The 25,875-nt window shown below is 43.4% G+C and overlaps 1 protein-coding gene across 1 annotated transcript; it reads left to right on the top strand.

Moving 5' to 3' along the window:
* On the top strand, positions 1-22,351 carry RAB33A (RAB33A, member RAS oncogene family). The gene is made up of 2 exons (XM_030209482.1): positions 1-517; positions 21,435-22,351. Exons 1-2 carry the CDS (start codon positions 269-271, stop codon positions 21,879-21,881), a joined length of 696 nt encoding a protein of 231 aa, XP_030065342.1. The 5' UTR covers positions 1-268; the 3' UTR covers positions 21,882-22,351.
* The last annotated feature ends 3,524 nt before the right edge of the window (positions 22,352-25,875 follow it).

Here is a 25,875-nt window from a genome sequence, read left to right as displayed (position 1 = left end):
TTCCTACCCACCCAGGATTTTCTTGTGACTGAATGTATAGTGAGGCATCTGAGGTTTTCCTAGGGCTGATTAACGTTCAGTATAGTTTGTGGTGCAGTCTGTATTTTGATTGAATTATTTTTATGACAGCACACTGAAAGAAGTGCCTTCTGATTTAGCAGCTAGCTGGTCACCCCCTCTGTCTGCTGAATTCACTAATGAACAATTGAGAGAGGGAGAATTGGAATTTTCCAACCGAGCTCTGGAGACAGAATCCCTCTGTTACATCATGGAAAATCCAGCATTAATAAATGGGAGTGTGCAGAATCCCAGCCTTTCATCCCTGGGCCTACAGTCTACTGTGGATCAATCTGTTCAGCTCCGGATATTTAAAATCATTGTTATTGGGGACTCAAATGTTGGTAAAACTTGTTTGACCTTCAGGTTTTGTGGAGGGACATTTCCAGAGAAAACAGAGGCTACAATTGGGGTAGATTTCAGGGAAAAGACAGTGGAAATTGAAGGAGAAAAAATTAAGGTAATGTATGGTTGTCTTTATGCCCAGCAGTGCCTAGGGTTTATAATACTGCAGCTGTTATCTGTTTTCCTTTCATTTCAAAATGGCTTTATCCCCTCCCCCCCTTTTTTGTTATTGTCTGCTACTGCATGCTGATTCAATGAATTTGTCTCATTTAAGTTTCTCTCTTATTTATAGAAAAAATGTGTGATATTTGTACATTTATCACCTCTGAGATTTCTTTTAGGAGGCTGCCTACAAAAATGCATTTAGCAAGTGCCTGGAATTAGATACAATAGCAGGTAACGTCTGATAGTGTTTTGTGCCCTGAGGCGGGATCCGTGCTTTATCTGTGGCATTCATATGGCTGGTAATATTGCAATCTGCCTGAATCTCCTTCAGATCTCAATTGTGTTTGTTTATACAGCCCTCTTAAGACCTCTAAGCGGCAGGCTTTTACCAGATGCCTGGGCTGTGCAGGTTCATTTTATATGGGGGATCCTTTGTGAGAAACAGTTAAACATGCAGAATGCATTCAGTGGTTCTCAAAATGTTCCTTCCATTCTGCTATTACATAGCCCTGTGCGTATGGATAGCACAAAATATATGGAATATAGAAAATTTAAACACACATAGGCCTGTGTAGACAGTGCCAAGCTGCATCCTATGCTTGCAACCCTGGTCTGTGCCAATGTGCTTAGCGTTTTTCAAAATGGGAGACAGCCTTTTGGCAAGGATGGTGAATTCGATGAGTCTGTTTTCCAGGTTTCCAGCAAAAATCAACAGATCTTCCATTGAACTCTGAAAACACTCAGAAGGTCTTGCTTTCATGTAACTAAAATATTATGCATTAATTATAAATATAAGATCACTTTACTGCCTTTACACAAGTGAAACCTGATGATTATGAATGCCAGATAGCCTGAAAACTAGGCCTGTTCTTGGCACTCAGACCAAAGTTTGCTGTCCCTTGGTAAGTATATATTTGACATCTAGGCCTGTGCAGACAGCACTACTATTGCAAAGATTTCATCTCAGAACATTATTTTATATATATATATATATTTTTTTTTTATTATTATTATTTTTTGTGGAGGCAAATAATATGAGAGACAGTTTATACCACATCTCATTTTGATATGGGCCTCTTCAGTTGGATAGTCTCTGTGACAATGCTAATCAGACAGGCCAAATGTCCCGGATCTTCCTGAAGTCTATTGAAGAGTTGCCAACTAGTTAATATGACCTGGCCAGTTTTCATGAAGGGTGGCTAGTGGGACCAGAACACCAGATAATAGAAGTGCCAGTTTTGTGCTAACCTCTGGCCTCTAGACTCCACTAAACCTCCCCTTATTGTCCCACAAACTTTCTTTTTTTTTCTAAGTTGGGCTGTCCCAAGGCCTGATCGCAGTAGTTTGATATTAATGAATAGACAACGGTAAGTTCGTCTTGTTTTTGTAAGAAAGAGAGATACCACATTGGAGCTAGCATGGAGATTCCACTTTCCACTCCAGCTGCATTGGTAAAAGGAAGCAAGCCAGAGAGTGAGCCAACAAGCACCCTGCTCTAGGCCACACAGAGGTCTGCCCCCTCCTGGCACCTGTATAGGAGACATGTATTAACCTAGACTCCTGCCACACTCAACACTGAACTACTGTTGCCATTGGGCTTTGGGATGGCCTATCTAGAAAAAAAAAAGTGCCACGGAGCAAGAGAAGTTTGGGGAGGGTGGGGGGGGGGGGGCGGTAAAACATTGGAAACCCTACTTCATAGCGCTGTTTACTCATCCTTCTGCTTCATGTCCTTATATTGTAGCCCCAGAGCAGCTTAGTGGTGGAGATGAAGACTGTATCTGAATTCAATGGAGCATGGGACAAGCACATAGGATCTCAAAGGGAGAGCAAGGGATAGTAGATGAGATGGATGGGCAGACTGGATAGACCATATAGTCTTTATTTGCCTTCATTTTCTCTGAGTTCAGCTGGAAGTAATGCAGTTGCAGATACAGAATACAGAAGTAACAATGTGAGGACAATAAGAGTTATTCTCTTCTCACTGCATGCTATGGTGCATGATAAGCAGATACCTACACTATGGTACAACTTTATACATTAAGATAGGCCTATTCTCCATGAAATGTTACTTGAAAATGGTGATCTTCCTAGAGAATGAAATGAAGAGCAGAATACCTGGAGCGAGGTCTTCAAACTGTTTTGCAGGCAACTTGAGGCCTTCTTTGACTATTCAGCTGAATTTAGCGAAAACTGCAGTGCTTTTTCTGGGGTCTCAGATAGGTAACAGGGAACTACAGGATTAGCTAGGAGCTGCAGCCTGAGTTCTAACATAATGAAGTCATTGCTTTCACTTATTTGCTGCAATTTGATTACACGCTCTTTCAAAGGAAAGGATAGAGTGAGTTATAATAACTAGCTAAACAACTGCCTTCTCACCTTGGACTAAACAGGTCAAAGGAAAGGTTATAAAAATTTGCTGAAAGATACATATACAGGCTCATTTTCAAAGCACTTAGCCTCCCAAAGTTCCATAGAAACCTATGGAACTTAGCCTCCCAAAGTGCTTTGAAAATATGCCTCAAAGTAACTTTGCAATGCTTGATAGTAATACACAAATTTATTCTGTATGGACAGACTTCCCCTCCTCTTCCTCTGCAGTGCACACTTCCTCTGTAAGCAAGAAATGTATGTAGTGATAATTAGTGGATAATGAATCTACCCCCTCTGCTTCTGCTTGAGCTTCTGGTGGCCATTCTGCTTACTATAGGCACTGTGACCCAAGGGAGAACGGAAGTGGAAGCAGCAGGAACAGTGGGGTGGAATGAGGCAGAGGAACAGATGAGATGGTGGATATGGAGGGATAATAGGGTGAGAGGCTGATGATGGAGAAAAAATAGTCTGATGAAAGGAAGACGATAGAGAAGAGAGGTATGACATACACATAATGTAGCACATATTAAATGAAGAATGGTGCTACATTGTTGAAATAGGTCAGATGTAAAAGACAAGTCAATGCACATAGCCATAAGCTCTTTACTGTTTGATAGGGGATGCACTGGAATTCAATCTCTCCCTTACACCAGTCTGGACTTCTCAAGATGTTAATATGTACTTCCCAAAGCACATAACGCCAGTTTTGCTGCCTGAATCCTTCTAGAACCTCTGGCCAAACCACTTCTGTGGCTTCAATAACTGCTCACAGTTGAATATTCCAGCTCCAGATTCTCCTTAGGTCTATATACTCTCTGTTCCTGGGAAGCTCCTTTCTTTGTTGTAAGGCCTATCTGGCCATGAAGAGAGACATTGCTTCTCAAAAACACTGAGCCCCACAGCCTCTACACCCAGACACAGTTAACTAGGCCCCCTATAGTTCCCTCTAAAACACAGCATGGAAATTCCTACTACTACTGATGGACTGGATACCTAGGCTCATATTCATCACCTCACCACACTCACAGCTTAGGAACAGGCACTCCAGATACATTCTGATGTCCTGCTACAAACAGAACAATGACAGGAGAAAGTGCAAACTTGCCCCCCCCCCCCCCCACCCTGTCATGCACACCTATATTTTCAATATGGATATTAGCTTTTAATTTTGAAATGTTTTTACTGAAGAGAATTTAAGTTAAATTTTTCATGTAAAACAATTAAGCAGTGACAAGTAGCACTCAGAATACTTCTGTCAGGGCTGCTCAATATTGGTCCTCAAGGGCTGCAATCTAGTTGAGTTTTTAATTTTTCCACAATGATTATGCCTGAAATCTATTTACATACAAAGAATGCAGTGTATGCAAATAGATCTCATGCATACTAATTGGGGAAATCCTGAAAACCCGACTGGGTTGTGACCCTCGAGGACCGACATTGAGCAGCCCTGCTCTGTGTAAAGTTTCCTAAGGCAGTGTTTCCCAAGTCCAGTCCTGGAATACCTCTTGCCAGTCAGGCTTTCAGGAGATCCACAATAAATATGCATGAAAGAGATTTGCATATAATGGAGGCAGTGTATGCAAATCAAGTTCATGCATATTCATTGTGAATATCCTGAAAACCTGACTGGCAACGGGCACTCCAGGACTGGACATGGGAAACACTGTTCTAAGGGGGTAATTCTATAGCTTGATGTATTCATTTAGGTCAGTGGTTCCCAAACCTGATCCTGGAGGCACCCCAGCCAGTCAGGTTTTTGGGATATCCAGAATGAATATTCATGAGAGAGATTTGCATGCTGTGGAGGCAGTACATGTAAATATTATTATTATTACGCAGCGCTGAACACCTTATACAAAGAGGCAGTCCCTGCTCTAAAGAGCTTACAATTTAAATATCTCATGAATATTCATTGTTAATATCCCAAAAACCTGACTGGCTGGGGTGCCTCCAGGACCAGGTTTGGGAACTACTGATTGAAGTACACCAATGCCACAAGCTGAGCCAGCGCCAATCCTATAATGGCCAAGATGCCGGTATAAAATACTAGCATAAACCTAAATTGATGGACCAAAATTTAGGATCAACCATGCACACCAGGTCAAGGGAAGGTGTAAATGGGTGCACCTAAGTGACTCGTGCAAAGCATGTAACTTACCATATTTTATAAATTATGTGTGTAAGTTGGAGACAAGCCCTTAGCCCTTCCATCCTCTGCCCAACACATACCCCCCTCCCTTGCAGTTATGCACTATAGCACTTAGGTGTGAGCGTATATAATTGTGCCTAGTGCACTTACATGTGTAACTGCCAATTTGAGCATCTCTGACATGTGTAAGTGCCACATCATAAGTATAGATGTCAGGTCGCAGAATTGCCCTTCACATTTAGAAAATAAGTTGCCACTGGTCAGCATCAGCCTGATCTCTCTCCCCCTGGCATGACCAGCCCCTCTCCTGATTTAAAAATTGCCCTGGTATCTAGAACACCCCTCTCTCCTTCAACTAAGAAAACCCACCTGCCCTGGTGTCTAGTGCACTGCATCCTTCTCTCCCCCCCCCCCCCCCCCCAATCTGATATGACTTCAACATTTGGAAAAAAAAGGCCCTGGTGTCTAGTGAAGACCCCTCCCTGTGACCTCTCTAAATGAGGTAGGAACGATGTCCACTCGCTCCTGCCTCCAGTGTCATCATCCTCAACATGGCAGTGCCCTTCCTCACACAGTACATTCTGGGATGCACCAGGCGGAGCTAGGATGCCATATAAGGGAAACATCTGTACACCTGCATTCTGAATTTGGCCACTAGGTGGTGCAGTCATATGATGGCCTAGATTTCCTTTACTTGGGAAGATGACATCGAACAGTAGTTGTGCTGACACAGCAGATAAGTAACGGGTCTAACCAGATGGGTCAAGAGGATTTTATTATTCTACTATGCTTTCTTTTCATGTTATGACAGCTGTTCAAACCTTACAGCTCCAATTTAGGACTGCCTCCCCCATCAATCCTCTTGTTGCAGGTGTCATTTCTATTTGTTAATTTCCACAGGCTTGCCACCATGAGTCAGGATTGCAGCTTTCCCAAGCTGACCACTAGTAACAGTAGAATGAAGTAGATCACAAAACCCAGGGCTTTAAAAATATATAATTTATTTAAAAGTGTCCAACATGGCCATGTTTCACCCACTTCTGGGCTGCATCAGGGGAGGGGACAGTACTGTAACATAGTAGAAAATACAGTTAAAATACTTGAAAAGTGCAAATAAGTAATAGCTTATTTAAAATCAAACCTAGAATTGAAGCATTTTCAAAAAAGAGTCTTTGTCAAAATAATATGTGCTAAAGGTTAACAGCTTTAAGGGACATACCAAACCAGTGACAGATAAGCACAAGCTACTTCAAACAATGGTCAAGCTGACCACTTACTGGTAGGATTTGCCATTGGGAGAGATCTGTAACCTTTTATTTGGTTCTAAAGTCCTCCCCTCCATCATGTTCATCGTATCCTAGACCGCTTGATAACAGTGATCATAATATGATCGGTTTTGATATTGGCATTGAAGGAAGTGAAACTAGGAAATCAAGTACGCTAGCGTTTAACTATAGAAAAGGTGATTACGACAAAATGAGAAAAATGGTGAAAAAAAGACTGAAAGGAGCAGCTCGCAGAGTAAAAAACTTGCATCAGGCGTGGATGCTGTTTAAAAACGCCATCCTGGAGGTTCAGGACAAATATATTCCACGTATTAGAAAAAAGGGAAAAAAGACTAAACGTCAGCCGGCGTGGCTAAACAGTAAGATAAAGGAAATCATTAGAGCCAAAAAACAATCCTTCAGAAAGTGGAGAAGAGAACCAACTGAAAGTAACAGGATAGATCATAAGGAATGCCAAGCCAAATGCAAAGCGGAGATAAGGAGGGCAAAAAAGGACTTTGAGAAGAAATTAGCGTTGGAAGCAAAAATACATAGTAAAAACTTTTTAGATACATTAAAAGCAGGAAACCGGCCAAAGAGTCGGTTGGGCCGCTGGACGAAAATGGTGTTAAAGGGGCGATCAAGGAGGACAAAGCCATAGCGGAGAAATTAAACGAATTCTTTGCTTCGGTCTTCACCGAGGAGGATTTGGGGGGGACACCGGTGCCGGAAAGAATATTTGAAGCGGGGGAATCGGAGAAACTAAACAAATTCTCTGTAACCTTGGAGGATGTAATGGGTCAGTTCAGCAAGCTGAAGAGTAGTAAATCACCGGGACCTGATGGTATTCATCCCAGAGTATTAATAGAACTAAAAAATGAACTTGCGGAGCTACTGTTAGAAATATGCAATCTGTCCCTAAAATCGAGTGTAATACCGGAAGACTGGAGGGTAGCCAATGTTACTCCGATTTTTAAGAAGGGTTCCAGAGGAGATCCGGGAAATTATAGACCGGTGAGTCTGACGTCGGTGCCGGGCAAGATGGTGGAGGCTATTATTAAGAATAAAATTGCAGAGCATATACAAAAACATGGACTGATGAGACAAAGTCAGCACGGATTTAGTGAAGGGAAGTCTTGCCTCACCAATCTAATGCATTTTTTTGAGGGGGTAAGCAAACATGTGGACAATGGGGAGCCGGTTGATATTGTATATCTGGATTTTCAGAAGGCGTTTGACAAAGTGCCGCACGAAAGACTCCTGAAGAAATTGCAGAGTCATGGAATCGGAGGTAGGGTATTATTATGGATTAAGAACTGGTTGAAAGATAGGAAGCAGAGAGTAGGATTGCGTGGCCAGTATTCTCAGTGGAGGAGGGTAGTTAGTGGGGTCCCGCAGGGGTCTGTGCTGGGTCCGTTGCTTTTTAATGTATTTATAAATGACCTAGAGATGGGAATAACTAGTGAGGTAATTAAATTCGCCGATGACACAAAATTATTCAGGGTCGTCAAGTCGCAGGAGGAATGTGAACGATTACAGGAGGACCTTGCGAGACTGGGAGAATGGGCGTGCAAGTGGCAGATGAAGTTCAATGTTGACAAGTGCAAAGTGATGCATGTGGGTAAGAGGAACCCGAATTATAGCTACGTCTTGCAAGGTTCCGCGTTAGGAGTTACGGATCAAGAAAGGGATCTGGGTGTCGTCGTCGATGATACGCTGAAACCTTCTGCTCAGTGTGCTGCTGCGGCTAGGAAAGCGAATAGAATGTTGGGTGTTATTAAGAAGGGTATGGAGTCCAGGTGTGCGGATGTTATAATGCCGTTGTATCGCTCCATGGTGCGACCGCACCTGGAGTATTGTGTTCAGTACTGGTCTCCGTATCTCAAAAAAGATATAGTAGAATTGGAAAAGGTACAGCGAAGGGCGACGAAAATGATAGTGGGGATGGGACGACTTTCCTATGAAGAGAGGCTGAGAAGGCTAGGGCTTTTCAGCTTGGAGAAGAGACGGCTGAGGGGAGATATGATAGAAGTGTATAAAATAATGAGTGGAATGGATCGGGTGGAGGTGAAGCGACTGTTCACGCTATCCAAAAATACTAGGACTAGAGGGCATGAGTTGAAGCTACAGTGTGGTAAATTTAAAACGAATCGGAGAAAATTTTTCTTCACCCAACGTGTAATTAGACTCTGGAATTCATTGCCGGAGAACGTGGTACGGGCGGTTAGCTTGACGGAGTTTAAAAAGGGGTTAGATAGATTCCTAAAGGACAAGTCCATAGACCGCTATTAAATGGACTGGAAAAATTCCTCATTTTTAGGTACAACTTGTCTGGAATGTTTTTACGTTTGGGGAGCGTGCCAGGTGCCCTTGACCTGGATTGGCCACTGTCGGTGACAGGATGCTGGGCTAGATGGACCTTTGGTCTTTCCCAGTATGGCACTACTTATGTACTTATGTACTTATGTTGTCTGCAAGGCTATTTGAAACATAAAGTATAAAGATTGATGCTGGTTACCTTGACAAGTCACTGTAATCAAACAGTGTGTGGCTGGCCCTGCACAAAGCTTTTTGCAGCTCTGAGTGAATTAATAGTTGCTGTCTTCTGGTGGGATTAAAAAATTGGGACGGGAGGAGCGGTGCTGCATTCTTCTGCCCTTGGCCCCTACCTCTGCTGCTTGGTCAGATGCAGCCACCTTGATTCAACGATTATTGCAAAATCCCCTATCTCTTTATTAAAATCATCCATTTACTGCCTTTTGCCTTCTGATATCCTTTATGCCTACAAACCACTCTCAGAATAGGAAGGATACATTAATGCTACTCTGCTGCATAAACATTTCCCCCCAAATTCTATATAGGTCACCCAAAGTTTGGTGTGCAGCACCTAAAGTAATGGCTAAATACATAGTAACATAGTAGATGACAGCAGAAAAAGACCTGCACGGTCCATCTAGTCTGCCCAATAAGATAAACTCATATGTGCTACTTCTTGTGTATACCTTACCTTGATATGTATCTGCCATTTTCAGGACACAGACCGTAGAAGTCTTGCCCAGAACTAGCCCCACCACCCAAACACCAGTGATAACAATTAATAACAAGCTCTAATTGGCACCAGTTACTGGTTATATGAGGATCTCTGATCTGTGCCTACTCTATAATCTGCATTCCTAATACATTTTGCTTATAACTCCAAAGGGCATTACCAAGGAAGGAGTATAGGTGGGTGGGTGTAAGATACATATATATATATAGGATGGGGGGGTATGGCCCATCCTGAGGGCAGAGGGGAATCCCCACCCTACTCAGACCCTTTCAAGAGTGCCTACCATCAACAACTTGGGTATAGTTAAGGCAAACAACAGGAACCTGTTTGGCTGGCAGTGGCCGAACACTAGGTGGGTGGTGGCAGGCTAAAACAAAACCCATTCTGAGGTTGTTGAGCCCATTCCCTGAACCAAGGAATGCTGAAAAGTGAAACTGAAAGAATGATCTGCATATGTTTTGCAGGGGCCAATGAACTTGTTGTTGACCTATCTTTTGGACCCTGTTAAAGGCTAGAGGAATACAGTGGGAATTTCCTAGGCTGGAGAGGTCCCAAAAGGGTTAGAGTAGGGAAGCCTCTGGGAACTCACCCTGAGTCAGGGAGGGAGCCCTGACCAGGACTTAACTGCCAGGGAATCCAGGGGGTTAGAACTAAATGGCTCCTTGTTTAGAAGTGAGAGGTCTCTTGGGCACATGAATGAGCCTTTTGAGGATTATCATGGACGTAACCCAGTTAGAGAGCCTCAACCTACATCTTTAGTAAACAGCATTTTTTCCACAGTGGGTTAAGAACCTTACCAGAATTTAGGTACAAACCTATAGAATACTTATATTTTTGTGCTTATTTACACCAGCTTTTGGTAGGCTTTTGGCACCTATCTTGCACACCTTACAGAATCAAGCCCTTTTTTAATGTGGTTTATCATCCTGATTATTTGGCATACATTAGCTCATATTCTTAGTGGGCAAGCTCTATCTCACTTAGGGGATCCTTTTACATGTTTTGTAGTGCAGTCTGATTTTTGTTGAAACACTTCAGCAACAAGGGACATCAGATATGTTAACAATTCCTGACTTTCCTGTTTACCTGAATATGAAGTGACAATCAAATTAACCAAGTCAAATATTGTTGTTTGACTTAATTTTCCTATTCCCATGGCTGGTCCAGCCACTAGGTGGACTAGGTAGCTGCCTAGGGTGGCACCATTTGGAGGGCAGCACTGAGGCCACTATCAATTTGCTTAAAGAAGCCTTACTGTGGCTGGCTCAGGGCTCTGAACATCCATGCATGCATGCTCAAGGCCAGCCAGATCCCATCCCCTCTGAAACAGGACAGCTGGAACCCATCCCTTCCAAAACAGCAAGTAGGAGGAGTCTTCAGCTGCTCCTTGGTGGTGGGTACATGACCAAAGGTTTGCCTAGGGCAGACTTGTCCAAGTTCAGTCCTCAAAGGCTGCAAACGGGTCAAGTTTTCAGCATATTCCTAATGAATATTTATGAAAAAGATTTGCCTGCCCACTACATCCATAAATGTAATACTATTTCTATAGGAAACAGTAGGAGAAGTGATGTTACTTGTCAAACTGTTTCTGCCAAAAATCTGGCCATCTCTGCACATCAGTTAGCCTCCACAGTGTACATTAAAATCTGTTTTCCTCCTGTTTCAGTAGAGAGCTATCCTTTCACTGCAACACGCAAAATTATCTCTAAGACCTTCTCTTCCATTTACTTGGTTCATCTAACACCTATTTATTTGTCCTTCACTCACAGCTGTAAAGGAAGCTAAAATTCTGGCATGTTTATATCTCAGCACATTTTCATCATATGGTTAAGGTATCTCATTATGTTTAATAGATTCTTGATATACTGCCAAAGCGGTTTATAAGTACATAAGTAATGCCATACTGGGAAAAGACCAAGGGTCCATCGAGCCCAGCATCTTGTCCACGACAGTGGCCAATCCAGGCCAAGGGCACCTGGCAAGCTTCCCAAATGTACAAACATTCTATACATTTTATTCCTGGAATTTTGGATTTTTCCAAGTCCGTTTAGTAGCGGTTTATGGACTTGTCCTTTAGGAAACCGCCCAACCCCTTTTTAAACTCTGCTAAGCTAACCGCCTTCACCACATTCTCTGGCAATGAATTCCAGAGTTTAATTACACGTTGGGTGAAGAAAAATCACATGCAGGTACTTTTTCTGTCTCTAGTGGGCTCACAATCTAAGTCAGTGATTTCCAAACCTGTCCTGGGGAACCTCAGCCAGTCAGGTTTTCAGGATATCCACAACAAATATTCCTTGGAATGCAAATATATCTCATGCATATTCATTGTGGATATCCTGAAAACCTGACTGGCTGAGGTTCCCCAGGACCGGGTTGGGAATCGCTGATCTCAGCTATGACATACAGGAGCTCATATTCTCAGTGGCCAAGCACTATCTCACTTAAGGACCCCTTTTACAAAGCTACGGTAAAAAGTGGCCTGTGGTAGTGTGTTTACATGAAAATTGCCACCCGCCGAGGACACTTTTACTGCAGCAGGAATTTCCATTATTTTAAATGGAACTCATAAATGGCCATGCACTAATAAAAATATTGGTGTGCTGCAATTTACTGCCTGAGCCCTTACTGCATCCTATTTAGCAGGCGGTAAGGGTTCATGTGCTAACCCGGCAGCAATTGGACAGCGCGTGCCAATGGCCGATTACTACCAGGCACGCCTACTTCCCCCCCCCCCCCCCATGCTAGAAAATAGGAAAAAATATTTTTTGGTGCGGGAAACGCTATGTGGCAAACACAGAACTGCCCCAGGGTACCACAGTGTTCCATGAAGTAGTTCTGTTTTATCGCACGGTAGCCCTACTGTGTCTTTGTAAAAGGGTCCCTTAGTTTTAAATACAGCCTATGCTCCCCCATTCATTAGGGATGTGCATTTGTTTTCAAACAAAATGAAAACTGTAACAAAGCTGGCTTGTGATCGGACTAGCACCAAAAATGAAATTACCACAAGAGCCACGTGGTAGCCAGGCAGTAACTCTATTTTGGCGTGCCTTGGGCGTGTATAGATGCTTATGTGGCTTAGTAAAAGGGCCCTTGTGTCTTACCTTACCATGTAAATGTATGAAGAACACAAATCAAGCACACAGATGAACTTTCTCCAATTTTATATATGTACTAGTAAAAAAGGCCCGTTTCTGACAGAAATGAAACGGGCGCAAGCAAGGTTTTCCTCGGTGTGTGTGTTTGAGAGAGTGTATGTGAGAGTGACTATGTGTGAGAGAGAGTGAATGTGCGAGTGTGTGTGTGTGTGAGAGTGTCTGTGAGAGAGAGAGAGTGGGTGTGTGAGAATGAGAGTGTGTGCAAGTGCGTATGTGAGACACAGTGTGAGGGAGAGAGAGTGTGTGTTTCACACAGATACAGTGTGTGTGAGAGAGAGAGAGAGAGAGAGAGAGAGAGTGAGTGTGTTTGAGACACAGACTCTCTGTGAGACTGAGTGTATGAGACCAAGAGAGTGTGTGAGTGACTGTGTGACACATAGAGAGTGAATGTGATACAGTGTGAGACATAGAGTGTGTGAGAGATAGTGTGTATGAGAGAGAGAGAGAGAGTGTGTGTGAGAGAGTGTGTGTGTGACAGAGATACCTCCCACCCCCCCTCTCTGGTGTCTGAGCGTTACTGTGTAGGACGCTGAGCTCTGGTTGTGCTTCAAGGAACTGACCAATCCTATTTAGTACAATGCACCTCCAACATTCTGAAGCCAAGAAACCTCATGTGGTTGGTCACTTCTGCTTGTGACAAACCCAGAAGTACGTGATGTCAATTCAGGAGATGGATACAGAGAGCAGGAATGCCTCAGCCATGCAGTCAGCTTCAGAATGTTGGAGGTGCATTTTATTATATATATATATATATATATATATATATATATATATATATATATATATATATATATATGAGAGAGAGAGAGAGAGCAACTAAATCCTAATTGTAAAAAAGATGGATAAGACTCATTAAATTTAAGGGTTTGCTTAAAGCATGCATATATTTATTTTAAATCAGGCATTGGGTTACTAGAAGTGTAAAGGACTCAGTAATACTCTCTCTGTGATTGTATTTGATGAGAACTTTTTTGTTTTGAGAAGTGTGATCTTTCCTATCTATTTATGGAGTTCTTTTTAAAGTCTGTTCTAATATATGTTTTTATTTATTATAAACAGTTGTGATCTATCATAGCTAAGCGGCATATCAGGTTTAATAAACTAAGCTAAACTAAAACTCTAAAATGTGCGTATGGCAAGGGGGCGTGGTCTGGGCATGCTTTGGGCTGAACTAAATGTGGACCTAAAAAATAAACATGCATTCCCCATTTCAGATCCAAAAAGATCAACACTGGGACTTACACCTGTTACCCAGGATGTCGATTTTTTTTTAGAAAAGTGCTTATATTGAGCAATACTGCAATGGAGAGTTTCAGAGAGGTCACCCTTAATCCCCCCCCCCACCCCCACCGTCTGTGGAACTGGCAAGGGATATCAGACTGTGTGACAACCTTGGATAAAATAAATATACATTCAAAGTCATTTAAACAGCAAGATTCAATTCCCAATTCAGTTGTTTATAATTTTTCTTTTTATTCTGAGCCCTCCGAGAACAGAAATGTATCTACTGCCTCTGAATGTATATAGTTTGTTACGGTTGTGAGTTCTTGTGCCTGTCGGGAGTACAGAGATGAAGACTCAAACCTGCGCTCCGATAGGCAGCCGAGCAATCCCGCGGCTTCATCTGTACTGACCGCCGTTCCCCGAGGGTTGAGCCCCCAGGTGCAGGCGGACGACAGGGCTTCTAGAAACAAGCGGGGAGCAAACTGATGTTGAGGCAAGGATCGGGTCAGGCAGCAGGCAAGGCATAACCCAGTATTCAGGCAAAGGTCAGGTCAGGCAGCAGGCAAGGCGTAATCCGGTATTCAGGCAAAGATCAGGTCAGGCAGCAGGCAAGGCGTAATCCGGTATTCAGGCAAAGATCAGGTCAGGCAGCAGGCAAGGCGTAATCCGGTATTCAGGGAAAGGTCAGGTCAGGCAGCAGGCAAAGCATAATCCGGTATTCAGGGAAAGGTCAGGTCAGGCAGCAGGCAAGGCGTAATCCGGTATTCAGCCGAGGTCAGATCAGGTCAGATAGCAGGCAGTAAACGAAGTCACTCAGGAGCACAATCCAATCTACACAAGTAGAAGCCGAAGCACTGAGGGCAGGGTTAGATGCTCCTAAATAGCCCCCCCATCGGGAGCAACAGGAGTCAGCTGAGACCAGAGGCTCCAGATAGGCTGGCAGCGGGAGAGGGGTGGAGCCGCAGTGTGAGGCCCAATCTCGACGGCTGGAGGCGGAGCCAGACCTCCCACGCCCCCTGGTCCACACCCGGAAGAGAAAGAGTTACCGAGGCGCCGGCACTGCCAAAATGGCTGGTGCCTCCACGCAGGGACCAGGATGCTCCCTCGGACCCGTGGTCCCGGGCGAATACGTGGCCCGAGGCCGCAAGACCATCGGTTCCCGCCACACGAGCCAACGCCCAATGCTCCCTCCCATGGAGACGCGGAGCGGAGCAAGCAGGGAGCGGGGCCGGCGACGAACGCACCGGTGAGGAGCATGACACAGTTTCAATAGAATTCAGGTTTACAGGTTCCTTATACATTGAAACACACAGGGCTGGCCTTAGTAATTGTGAGAACCTGTGTGGACCAGTTTGGAGCCTCATCCTCTCCCCCCACCCCCACACTCCCACCCCAGGTGTCAGGGATTTATTTGTTTAAACAGAATTATTTAATTGCCAACTACTATCATAACCTTAGGTGCCCTTTTACTAAGCTGCGGTAAAAATGGCCCTGCGCAAGAGGCGGGGGCCATTTTTACCACATACTGAGGCCCTTTTTTACCACAGAGGGTAAAAAAGCTGAAAAAAGACATGGTCATGTGGTAAGATTGCTCTTAGTCAGAGGTACAGTGAAAATCTGCCAACACTGAAATCCCACGGAAACAGGCAGACAGTGATAAGGAGTGGGAAGTAGACCAAGAGGGGCATAATCGAACGGGGTGCCCAAGTTTTCATGAGGGCATCCTTGCAGGACGGCCACGCGAAGGGGCGGGGAAACCCGTATTATCGAAACAAGATGGGCATCCATCTTTCGTTTCGATAATAAGGTCGGGGACGTCCAAATCTCAACATTTAGGTTGACCTTAGAGATGGTCGACCTACATGTTGAGATGGTTGTCCCCGTTTTTTGGCCAAAATGGAAACCGAGGACACCCATCTCAAAAACGACCAAATCAAAGCCCTTTGGTCTTGGGAGGAGCCAGAATTCATAGTGCACTGGTCCCCCTGACATGCCAGGACACCAACCGGGCACCCTAGGGGGCACTGCAGTGGACTTCAGAAATTGCTCACAGGTGCATAGCTCCCTTACCTTGGGTGCTGAGCCCCCCACCACCCAAACCCATTCCCCACAACTGTACACCACTCCCCACAGCCCTAAAGGGTGAAGGGGGGCACCTACATGTGGGTATAGTGGGTTTCGAGTGGGTTTTGGAGGGCTCACATTTACCACCACAAGTGTAACAGGTGGGGGGGGGGGGGATGGGCCTGGGTCCGCCTGGCTGAAGTGCACTGCACCCACTAAAACTGCTCCAGGGACCTGCATACTGCTGTCAGGGAGCTGGGTAAGACATTTGAGGCTGGCATAGAGGCTGGCAAATACAAATTTTAAGTTTTTTTTTAGGGTGGGAGGGGGTTGGTGACCACTGGGGGAGTAAGGAAAGGTCATCCCCGATTCCCTCTGGTGGTCATCTGGTCAGTTTGGGCACCTTTTTGAGACTTGGTCGCAAGAAAAAATGGACCAAGTAAAGTCAGCCAAGTGCTCGTCAGGGACGCCCTTCTTTTTTTCCATTATCGCTCGAGGATAGCCATCTGTAAGGCACGCCCCAGTCCTGCCTTCGCTGCACCTTCGACACGCCCCGGGAACTTTGGTCGTCCCTGCGACGGGAAGCAGTTGGGGACGCCCAAAATCGGCTTTCGATTATGCCGATTTGGGCAACCCTGAGAGAAGGACACCCATCTCCCGATTTGTGTCGAAAGATGGGCTCCCTTCTCTTTCAAAAATAATCCTGCTGGCCATTTAGGGCATCGTTTTGTGACTTAGACCAAAACATCTAACTTTTCCCTTTTTCTATTATAGCAGAAAAATATCCAAGTTTTGGGAATGCCCAGATCCCACCCACAACTTGCCCCTTTGTGATTTGGACACACTGCAGAGAAGAACATCCAAATGCCACTTTATGCCATTTTTTAGACATATTTCTCTTTTGAAACTGAGCCCCTATAGGGCTCATTTTCAAAGCACTTAGACTTACAAAGTTCTATAGGTTACTATGGAACTTTGTAAGTCTGGGCTTTGAAAATACACCTCCACATATCTTAGTACCTCACAGCAGACATTAAACAAACAGTCCATTAATAAAATTCTCCAATAGAAATGTTGGTGACTAGGTGGATATTGCATATTTCTCTTGAAAGCTCATGAGTTCTGATATACATATCTCCATATATGTTTAAAAGGACCTAGCTGAACTTTTTGCTTGTGAACTTTCAGAGTGGTCTTATTGTGATAATCCAGATTCAATCTTAGATTCAATTCCCAATTCAGTTGTTTATAATTTTTTTTTTTTATTCTTAGTTCTCCGAGAACAGAAATGTATCTACTGCCTCTGAATGTACACAGGTTCAATAGACTTTAGGTTTACAGGTTCCTTATACATTGAAACACACAGGGCTGGCCTTAGTAATTGTGAGAACCTGTGTGGACCAGTTTGGAGCCTCATCCTCTCCCCCCCCCCCCCCCTCCACTCCCACCCAAGACTTAAGATTTCAAAAGAGGTGTCAGGGATTAATTTATTTATTAAAACAGAATTATTTAATTGCCAACTACTATCATAACCTTAGGTGCCCTTTTACTAAGCTGCGGTAAAAAGGGCCCTGCGCAAGAGGTGGGGGCCATTTTTACCACATACTGAGGCCCTTTTTTACCGCAGCGGGTAAAAAAGCTGAAAAAAGACATGGTCATGTGGTAAGATTGCTCTTGGTCAGAGGTACAGTGAAAATCTGCCAACACTGAAATCCCACGGAAACAGGCAGACAGTGATAAGGAGTGGGAAGTAGACCAAGAGGGGCATAATCGAACGGGGTGCCCAAGTTTTCATGAGGGCGTCCTCGCAAGATGGCCCCGCGAAGGGGTGGGGAAACCTGTATTATCAAAACAAGATGGGCATCCATCTTTCGTTTCAATAATACGATCGGGGATGCCCAAATCTCAACGACCTTAGAGGTGGTCGTCCCCGATTTTCAGCCATAATGGAAACTGAGGACACCCATCTCAAAAACGACCAAATCAAAGCCCTTTGGTCAAGGGAGGAGCCAGAATTCATAGTGCACTGGTCCCCCTGACATGCCAGGACACCAACCGGGCACCCTAGGGGGCACTGAAGTGACTTCAGAAACTGCTCCCAGGTGCATAGCTCCCTTACCTTGGGTGCTGAGCCCCCCCCAAAACCCATTCCCCACAACTGTACACCACTACCATAGCCCTAAGGGGTGAAGGGGGGCACCTAGATGTGGGTACAGTGGGTTTCAGGTGGGTTTTGGAGGGCTCACATTTACCATCACAAGTGTAACAGGTGGGGGGGGGGGATGGGCCTGGGTCCGCCTGGCTGAAATGCACTGCACCCACTAAAACTGCTCCAGGGACCTGCGTACTGCTGTCATGGAGCTGGGTATGACATTTGAGGCTGGCAAAAAAAAATTTTAAGTTTTTTTTTTAGGGTGGAAGGGGGTTGGTGACCACTGGGGGAGTAAGGGGACGTCATCCCCGATTCACTCCAGTGGTCATCTGGTCAGTTTGGGCACCTTTTTGAGGTTTGGTCGCAAGAAAAAATGGACCAAGTAAAGTTGTCCAAGTGCTCATCAGGGACGCCCTTCTTTTTTCCATTATCGGCCGAGGACGCCCATGTGTTAAGCACGCCCCAGTCAGAACTATGGTCGTCCCCGTTACGGAAAGCAGATGAGGACGTCCAAAATTGGCTTTCGATTATGCTGATTTGGGCGACCCTGAGAGAAGGATGCCCATCTCCCGATTTGTGTTGCAAGATGGGCGCCCTTCTCTTTTGAAAATAAGCCTGCAAGCTAACCAGGAACACACGTGGAGCTTTCTAAGTACCTCGTGTGTTCCTGGTTAGCCTGGTCTACTTCCCACTCCCTATCACTGTCTGTAAGATTGCTCTTACCACGTGGCCATGTGGTGGGAAGCACTTACTGTTACCCACTGAGGTGGCAGTATGGCCTGGGCTTCCTCGCTAACCTGGCGGTAACTGGGTAGCGTGCAGTGCTGCCCGATTACCGTCGGGTAATCCCTGGAGGAAACATTTTTTGAATATTTCTGCTACCGCAGGAAATGCCACGTGCTGGGGGTGAAACTACTGCTGACGCCCATATTGGGTCGGCAGTAGCTCCAGATTGGTGCATGGTAGGCTCGCGGTGGGCTTACCGCTGCTTAGTAAAAGGACCCCTTAGTGGTTTAAAAGCTTGGAATACCCTGGACTGAAAAGGTAATAAAATGGCGCTATCCCTTTGAGAAGTGTGAAACCAAAGGATGAGGAGGAGTGAGAGGGAGGAGATGTAAGGGCTGGCTAGTGGTGCAGTAGGAAGAGCATCAGTGCTGAGGACCACAAATACCGAGGCGGAGAGAAAGAGACAGAGACAGAGAGGGAGATGGAAAGGAAAAGGGAAACATTACAAAGCTGACTCAGTGAAATGCAGGGCCCTGTGTGGCCGCCCCTGTTGCTCCTGCTTAAGGTGGGCCCTGCATGTACAGTAGGTATATTTTTGTCCCTGAAAGGCTCACAATTAAAAAAATAAATATCACAAACATCTGAAGTGGGATTTCAACCTGGGTCCCTTGGTTTTCAACCATTACACTAACCATTAAGCTACTCCTCCTCTACACAGAGGTCTAAGAAGTCAGTTTAAAACAGATTTTAGTACCATGATCATCCATAGTTCCTGAAGCTGCCACACAGTCCAGCAACCCTCGCTAATTTCACATTCAATGGAGGGAGGGGATTAAGGAGGTGAGTTGCCTTAATCCCTCCAGTGGACAGATGCCCAATCAGAACAACTATCTGTGACCTGGATATGCCAAGTACCAGGTCTAAATAAAAATGTCCAATATAAGATGCTCCTTCCCCTTCTGAAATTGGATAACCATATTTTGGCTCCATCCTAATCCCACCACCCAAAACACTCTCAGACCATGCCCCCTTGCCATAAGGATACACTGCAGTTTTAGATGTCCATATCCTGGCTTTATATAATTGGGATTTGAACCTCCATGCAATATGGATATCTAAATGCCGGTTTTCTGTCCAAAACATAAGTACATAAGTAATGCCATACTGGGAAAGACCAAAGGTCCATCAAGCCCAGCATCCTGTTTCCAATAGTGGCCAATCCAGATCACAAATACCTGGCAAGATCCCAAAAAAGTACAAAACATTTTATACTGCTTATCCCAGAAATAGTGGATTTTCCCCAAGTCCATTTAATAACAGTCTATGGACTTTTCCTTTAGGAAGCCGTCCAAACCTTTTTAAAACTCCGTTAAGCTAACCGCCTTTACCACATTCTCTGGCAACGAATTCCAGAGTTTAATTACACGTTGAGTGAAGAAAACTTTTCTCCGATTCATTTTAAATTTACTACATTGTAGCTTCATCGCATGCCCTCTAGTCCTAGTATTTTTGGAAAGCATAAACAGACGCTTCACATCTACCCGTTCAACTCCACTCATTATTTTATAGACCTCTATCATATCTCCCCTCAGTCGCCTTTTCTCCAAGCTGAAGAGCCCTAGCCGCTTTAGCCTTTCCTCATAGGGAAGTCTTCCCATCCCCAAAATAAAGCTTCTAAAAAAAGGGCCATAGCTTACAGTGCTCTATGTTACATATGGGAGTCCTGCCCATGCTCCACACAGACATGTCTATATGTATATAAACTTAAAAAATATACACTATGAAAGATAAATGTGTTAGTGCTTAGGCAGAATTTTGGCATTTATACATTATCCCCTGGATTCTATATATGGCGACTAAATTTGTGTGCTCAAATTAATTGATTAATGAGCCAATCAACTGGCTGCTAACAACCACTTATTGGCATTAATTGATCTTAAATGGGATTTACATGTGCATCGTATTCTATAATGATACATGCAAAAATCCTATAGTGTGTAAATTTAAGGGGGGGGGGCATTTCAGGGTTGTTCCCAGAACTTACACGCATTGTTATAGAATAGACCCGATCAGCGCTTAAATTAGGTGCCGTTTATGCTCTTAGCCGCTATTCTATAAAGAGCGTGGATCCTTTTTAGTACAGCGCTCAGTGCTTAAATGTTTTGGCTGTGGTCCTATATGTGAACACATAAGAGGGTACATGCTATTATTTTAATGAATTACTCACGTAATTGGTGCATAACTGTTCGCAAGCACAAAAGTAGGGGTGGAGTAAAAAATCACCAACAGCCGAATATGGATGACCAATCTTTATTGACAAAGCACCTTGTAAAAAAAGACCCGGCACAGACAGTGTTTTGGCTCGCCTGCTTCAGGGGTCCTGTGGTCTGTCCACTGCTGAAGCTAAATAATCACTGCGTGTTGACATCCATAAGAATCTGTTAAAAACATCCAAATCATAATACAATCAGCAAAGCGGGTCTTTTTATACAAGCTGCCTTGTCAATAAAGATTTGTCACCCATATTCGTCTGCTGGTGGGTTTTTTTGGTCCACTTCTACTTTTGTACTGGTTGCTGTCCACATAGGGTCTTTTTTCTCCATGTTTTCTTTTTCTTCTCTTCATTACTGTTAGTACATACTTTATATTCTTCCCCTGTTGGTGAGTGAACCATCGAAGGTCTCTTACCAGCATTTTCTTTTTCCAGGTACAAGTCTGGGACACAGCAGGGCAGGAGCGCTTCAGAAAGAGCATGGTGGAACACTACTATCGCAACGTACATGCCGTCGTCTTTGTGTACGACGTGACCAAGATGACGTCCTTCCAGAACCTGAAGACATGGATTCAGGAGTGCAATGGACACTCTGTTTCCCCAATGGTACCCAAGGTGCTTGTTGGCAACAAATGTGACTTAAGGAACCATATCCAAGTACCTTCTAGTATGGCATTGAAATTTGCTGATGCACATAACATGCTTTTGTTTGAGACTTCAGCGAAGGACCCCAAGGAGAGCCAGAATGTAGAATCTATCTTTATGTGCTTGGCCTGTAAGTTGAAGGCACAGAAGTCCTTGCTATATCGAGATATGGAGAGGCAGGAAGGCAAAGTACAACTTTCACAGGCCTCAAATAGTAAAAGCCCTTGTCCTTGTTGAAAAAAAGATTATTAGAGAAATAATAAAATAAAAAAAAGAGAGGCATTGTTGATGTGCTTTTTTTTTTCTGTGTTTGTATAACATTTATTGAAATCTGCTTGTTTCAGTTTGAATTACTATGAACAAAATAAAATTTGTATAGAAGATATTTGTTTCCCTAAGTATTCCCATTTACTAAAACTGACTTCACAGTTTTTATAGAGAGAGCTTTAGGTGGTCTTTTAAAAAGCGGAAGTAAGCCCAATGTGGGCTTACCACCGCATGCTAAATCAGAACTACCACCAGCCCAACACAGCCTGCCAAGGAACAAACGAGGAGACTTTAAAGATGGTAAAACGTTTATTGGTGCCTGCCTCAGAGGCCTTCTTCTCCTTTATTTATATGACATTTATTTTATATAACATTGTTTCTTTATGTAACACTGTTGTTTCAAAAAAGCCACACCTATTACATGTATTTTTTTTTTTATATTAATGTACCATTATATAATTTTTTCTTATACAAAGTTTTTCTTATACAGATGTATACATGTAATTTTTATTTCCTTTTTTAATGTATATGTACATATTTATATTATTGTTTTTAATCATTGTTTTTTAATTATTGTGTTTATTTATTGTAGGCCCAAGGCAGGCACTTTGCCGAAACACTAGGTGCCGTGTCGGGCATTATAAGAATAAAGGTTTTTCTACTGTAGTTTCGTCTTCCTATTGTTGTTGGTTTTTTTTTTGGAAGTGCCCTGCTGGTCACACTACTCCTTTGCATGTAACTTTAGGCATGGCTATTTGCACCAACTGAAACGTAGTGTAAATGTACACGCCTAGATTAGGTGCATATCCTTCCTTATTCTATAACAATGTGCATAAATGCTAGGAATGTCCCCGTTCCACCCATGACCCTCTCATTTCTACAACCCCTTCTTTTACTCACATATAAAATTTAGGCATGGATCCCACACCAAAATGTATGTGTGTAAATTCCATTTAAATCTAATTAGTGCCAATAATTGCTTGTTAAAAGCCAATAATTAGCACCAATTAGCTTGTTATTCAAGCTAATCAACCAGTGAGCCAGTTGATGTAGTGTATCTTGATTTTCAGAAAGCTTTTGATAAAGTTCCTCATGAGAGACTCCTGAGAAAATTAAAGAGTCATGGGATAGGAGGCAAGGTTTTGGTGTGGATTAGGAATTGGTTATCGGACAGAAAACAGAGGGTAGGGTTAAATGGTCATTTCTCTCAATGGAGGAGGGTGACGTGGAGTGCCACACGGATCTGTACTGGGACCGGTATTATTTAACATATTTAAAATGATATGGAAATCAGAACAAGGAGTGAGGTGATCAAATTTGTAGATGATACAAAACTATTCAAGGTTGTTAAAACGTGTGCAGACCGTGAAATATTGCAGGAAGACCTTAGGAAATTGGAAGACTGGGCATCCAAATGGCAGATGAAATTTAATGTGGACAAATGCAAGGTGATGCACATTGGAAATAATAATCCAAATCATAGTTACCTGATGCTAGGGTCCACCTTGGGGGGTCAGCTCTCAAGAAAATGATCTGGGCGTCGTAGATAATAAGCTGAAAAGTTCTGGTTGCCGTATCTCAAAAAAAATATAGTGGAATTAGAAAAGGTTCAAAGAAGAGCGACCAAAATGATAAAGGGGATAGAACTCCTCTTGTATGAGGAAAGGATAAAGAGGTTAGGGCTCTTCAGCTTGGGAAAGAGACAGATGAGGGGAGATATGATTGAAGTCTACAAAATCCTGAGTGGTGTAGAACGAGTAGAAGTAAATCGATTTTTTACTCGTTTCAAAAGTACAAAGAATAAGGGGCACTCGAGGAAGTTATATGGAAACACTTTTAAAACAAATAGGAGGAAATATTTTTTCACTCAATGAATAGTTGAGCTCTAGAACTCTTTGCTGGAGGATGGAGGATGCAGTAACAGCGGTTAGCGTATCTGGGTTTAAAGACATTTGGACAAATTCCTGGAGGAAAAGTCTATAGTCTGCTATTGCGGCAGACATGGGAAGCAACTGCTTGCCATGGGATTTGTCGTATGGAGTGTTACCATGATTTGGGTTTCTGCCAGGTACTTGTGACCTGGCTTGGCCACTGTTTGGAAAACAGGATACTGGGCTAGATGGACCATTGGTCTGACCCAGTATGGCTACTCTTATGTTCTTATGTTGTATCCGTTCCAAACTAGAGTACATTTTTTCCATTTTTTTACATAAATTACAGGTTACACATTTTTTTTTTCAAAAACAGTCCATGGACTACCAAGATGGATCCATAGTGAAGAATGAATCAAAGTGGATTCTTCTAGGTCATGCTAACCCTCTCATCACTGCTTTTCAAGGCATTGTACAAGATATTTCAGAATTAGAGAAGAGCTCACGAAAAGAGTTCTTCAACTTAACTAAGAAAGAAATGCGTTCTATTAATTCCTTGTCCCAGAATCAAAATATAGTCATTAAACCTGCTGACAAAGGAGGTGGTATAGTGATTATAAACAGAGACCAGTATGTGGGAGAGGTAGAATGGAAGATTTCCAATAGGGAGCATTATTTATCATTAGATGAAGATACCACCAATAAATTGCAGGCAGAAATCAGTCAGGCAGTTGCCTCTGCGTACAAAACGGGGTACATTACTTTGAAAGAAAGAGCTTTTTTTAACAGTTACTTGTTCTGTACTTCCCACTATTTATATTCTCTTAAAAGTGCATAAGTCCCTCACTAATCCACCTGGGAGACCTATTATATCAGGTAAAGGAACCTCTTTCTAAACCCACAAATCAAATCTTACATGAGAGATTGATCCCATATGATAAATCTGTTGGATGAATTCAATGGAGATTTGGAGGAACTTTTCTTAGTGACTCTCGATATTGAATCACTGTATACTAACATTCTCTAGGTTGAGGCCCTCTTGATTATTGAACAAACATTGAGAAATAGGACCACACATTTATGAATTCCCAATTGGTTTATTTTGGCCACGGCTACAATTGCTTTGACACAAAATTATTTTTGTTTCCAAAAGAAATTTTTTTTCCAGCAGATACAGGGAACAGCACTGGGTGCCTCTATGGGAGTGGACATTGCTAATTTGTAGGTTTCCAACTTTAAGCACAATTTTCTTCAGGACCATCCTTTTCGTACAGAAATTAGAATGTATAGGAGGTAGATTGATGATGTTTTTATCCTCTGGAAGGGAAACGTTTGGCAGCATCAGGGTCTTTTTTTTTACCGTTTACTGATATTGGCACTTGATTATACTACCTCAGTTCATACTTTGGTTCTTGAGTCCTGATGCAAGCTACCAAGCCAAAACACAGTGCCCATGTTGGGTCCTTTCAATAAAGGTTAACTTTACCCACACTCTACTCCAGTGTGTTTTGACTTCACTCCTCGTTTGCAGTTGGTTCTCTTTTTGTGGAAGTTTGGACTTCCTCTCTTCTTTGCGCTCCTTTGCCCCACCCATGCCTTGCCACACATCTCTTGCTACCCCTGCTATTACGCTCTTCTCCATCCTATCCCTGCACTAGGGGTTGCCATCTCAGAAGAAAGAAAATCTGCCATATGTTCTATGACTATTTCACAAACTTTACATAACAGAAATGGGTTAATTTTTATTCATATTGTAACCAGACGCCTCTCTTATGCAGCCAGAGATAGAACAATCGCCTCTAACCACAGGCTCCCGGTACAATGAAGAAACAGATATCCACCAGTTAACTTCAAACTCAAGGACTTTATTCCATGCAGGTTTCTAGTACACAGCCCAACAGCAGCATTCACCGTCAATCTTATACACATAAGCCACCTGAAAGTGTGTGGCCAGTAGTCCCCTTTAAGCCAAAGGCTCTTAGCACATGTCAGGATTCAATATAGGCTACAGTCAGCTTCAGTCTAGGCTCTTTATCCAGTGCACCATAAACATTAGTTCAATTCCAGCCAGCAGCAACCCCTTCAATTCATCA

Source organism: Microcaecilia unicolor, chromosome 7 (assembly GCF_901765095.1).
Source record: "Microcaecilia unicolor chromosome 7, aMicUni1.1, whole genome shotgun sequence".
In the NCBI taxonomy this organism is placed as follows: Eukaryota; Metazoa; Chordata; class Amphibia; order Gymnophiona; family Siphonopidae; genus Microcaecilia; species Microcaecilia unicolor.
The sequence above is the reverse complement of the archived record's forward strand: the minus strand, read 5'-3'. Positions and strand labels throughout refer to the sequence as shown.

Coding starts and splice junctions, on each gene's coding strand:
- RAB33A (XM_030209482.1), top strand. CDS start 269: ATGGAAAATCCAGCATTAATAAATGGGAGTGTGCAGAATCCCAGCCTT. Junction 518..21,434: donor TTGAAGGAGAAAAAATTAAG/GTAATGTATGGT, acceptor TTCTTTTTCCAG/GTACAAGTCTGGGACACAGC.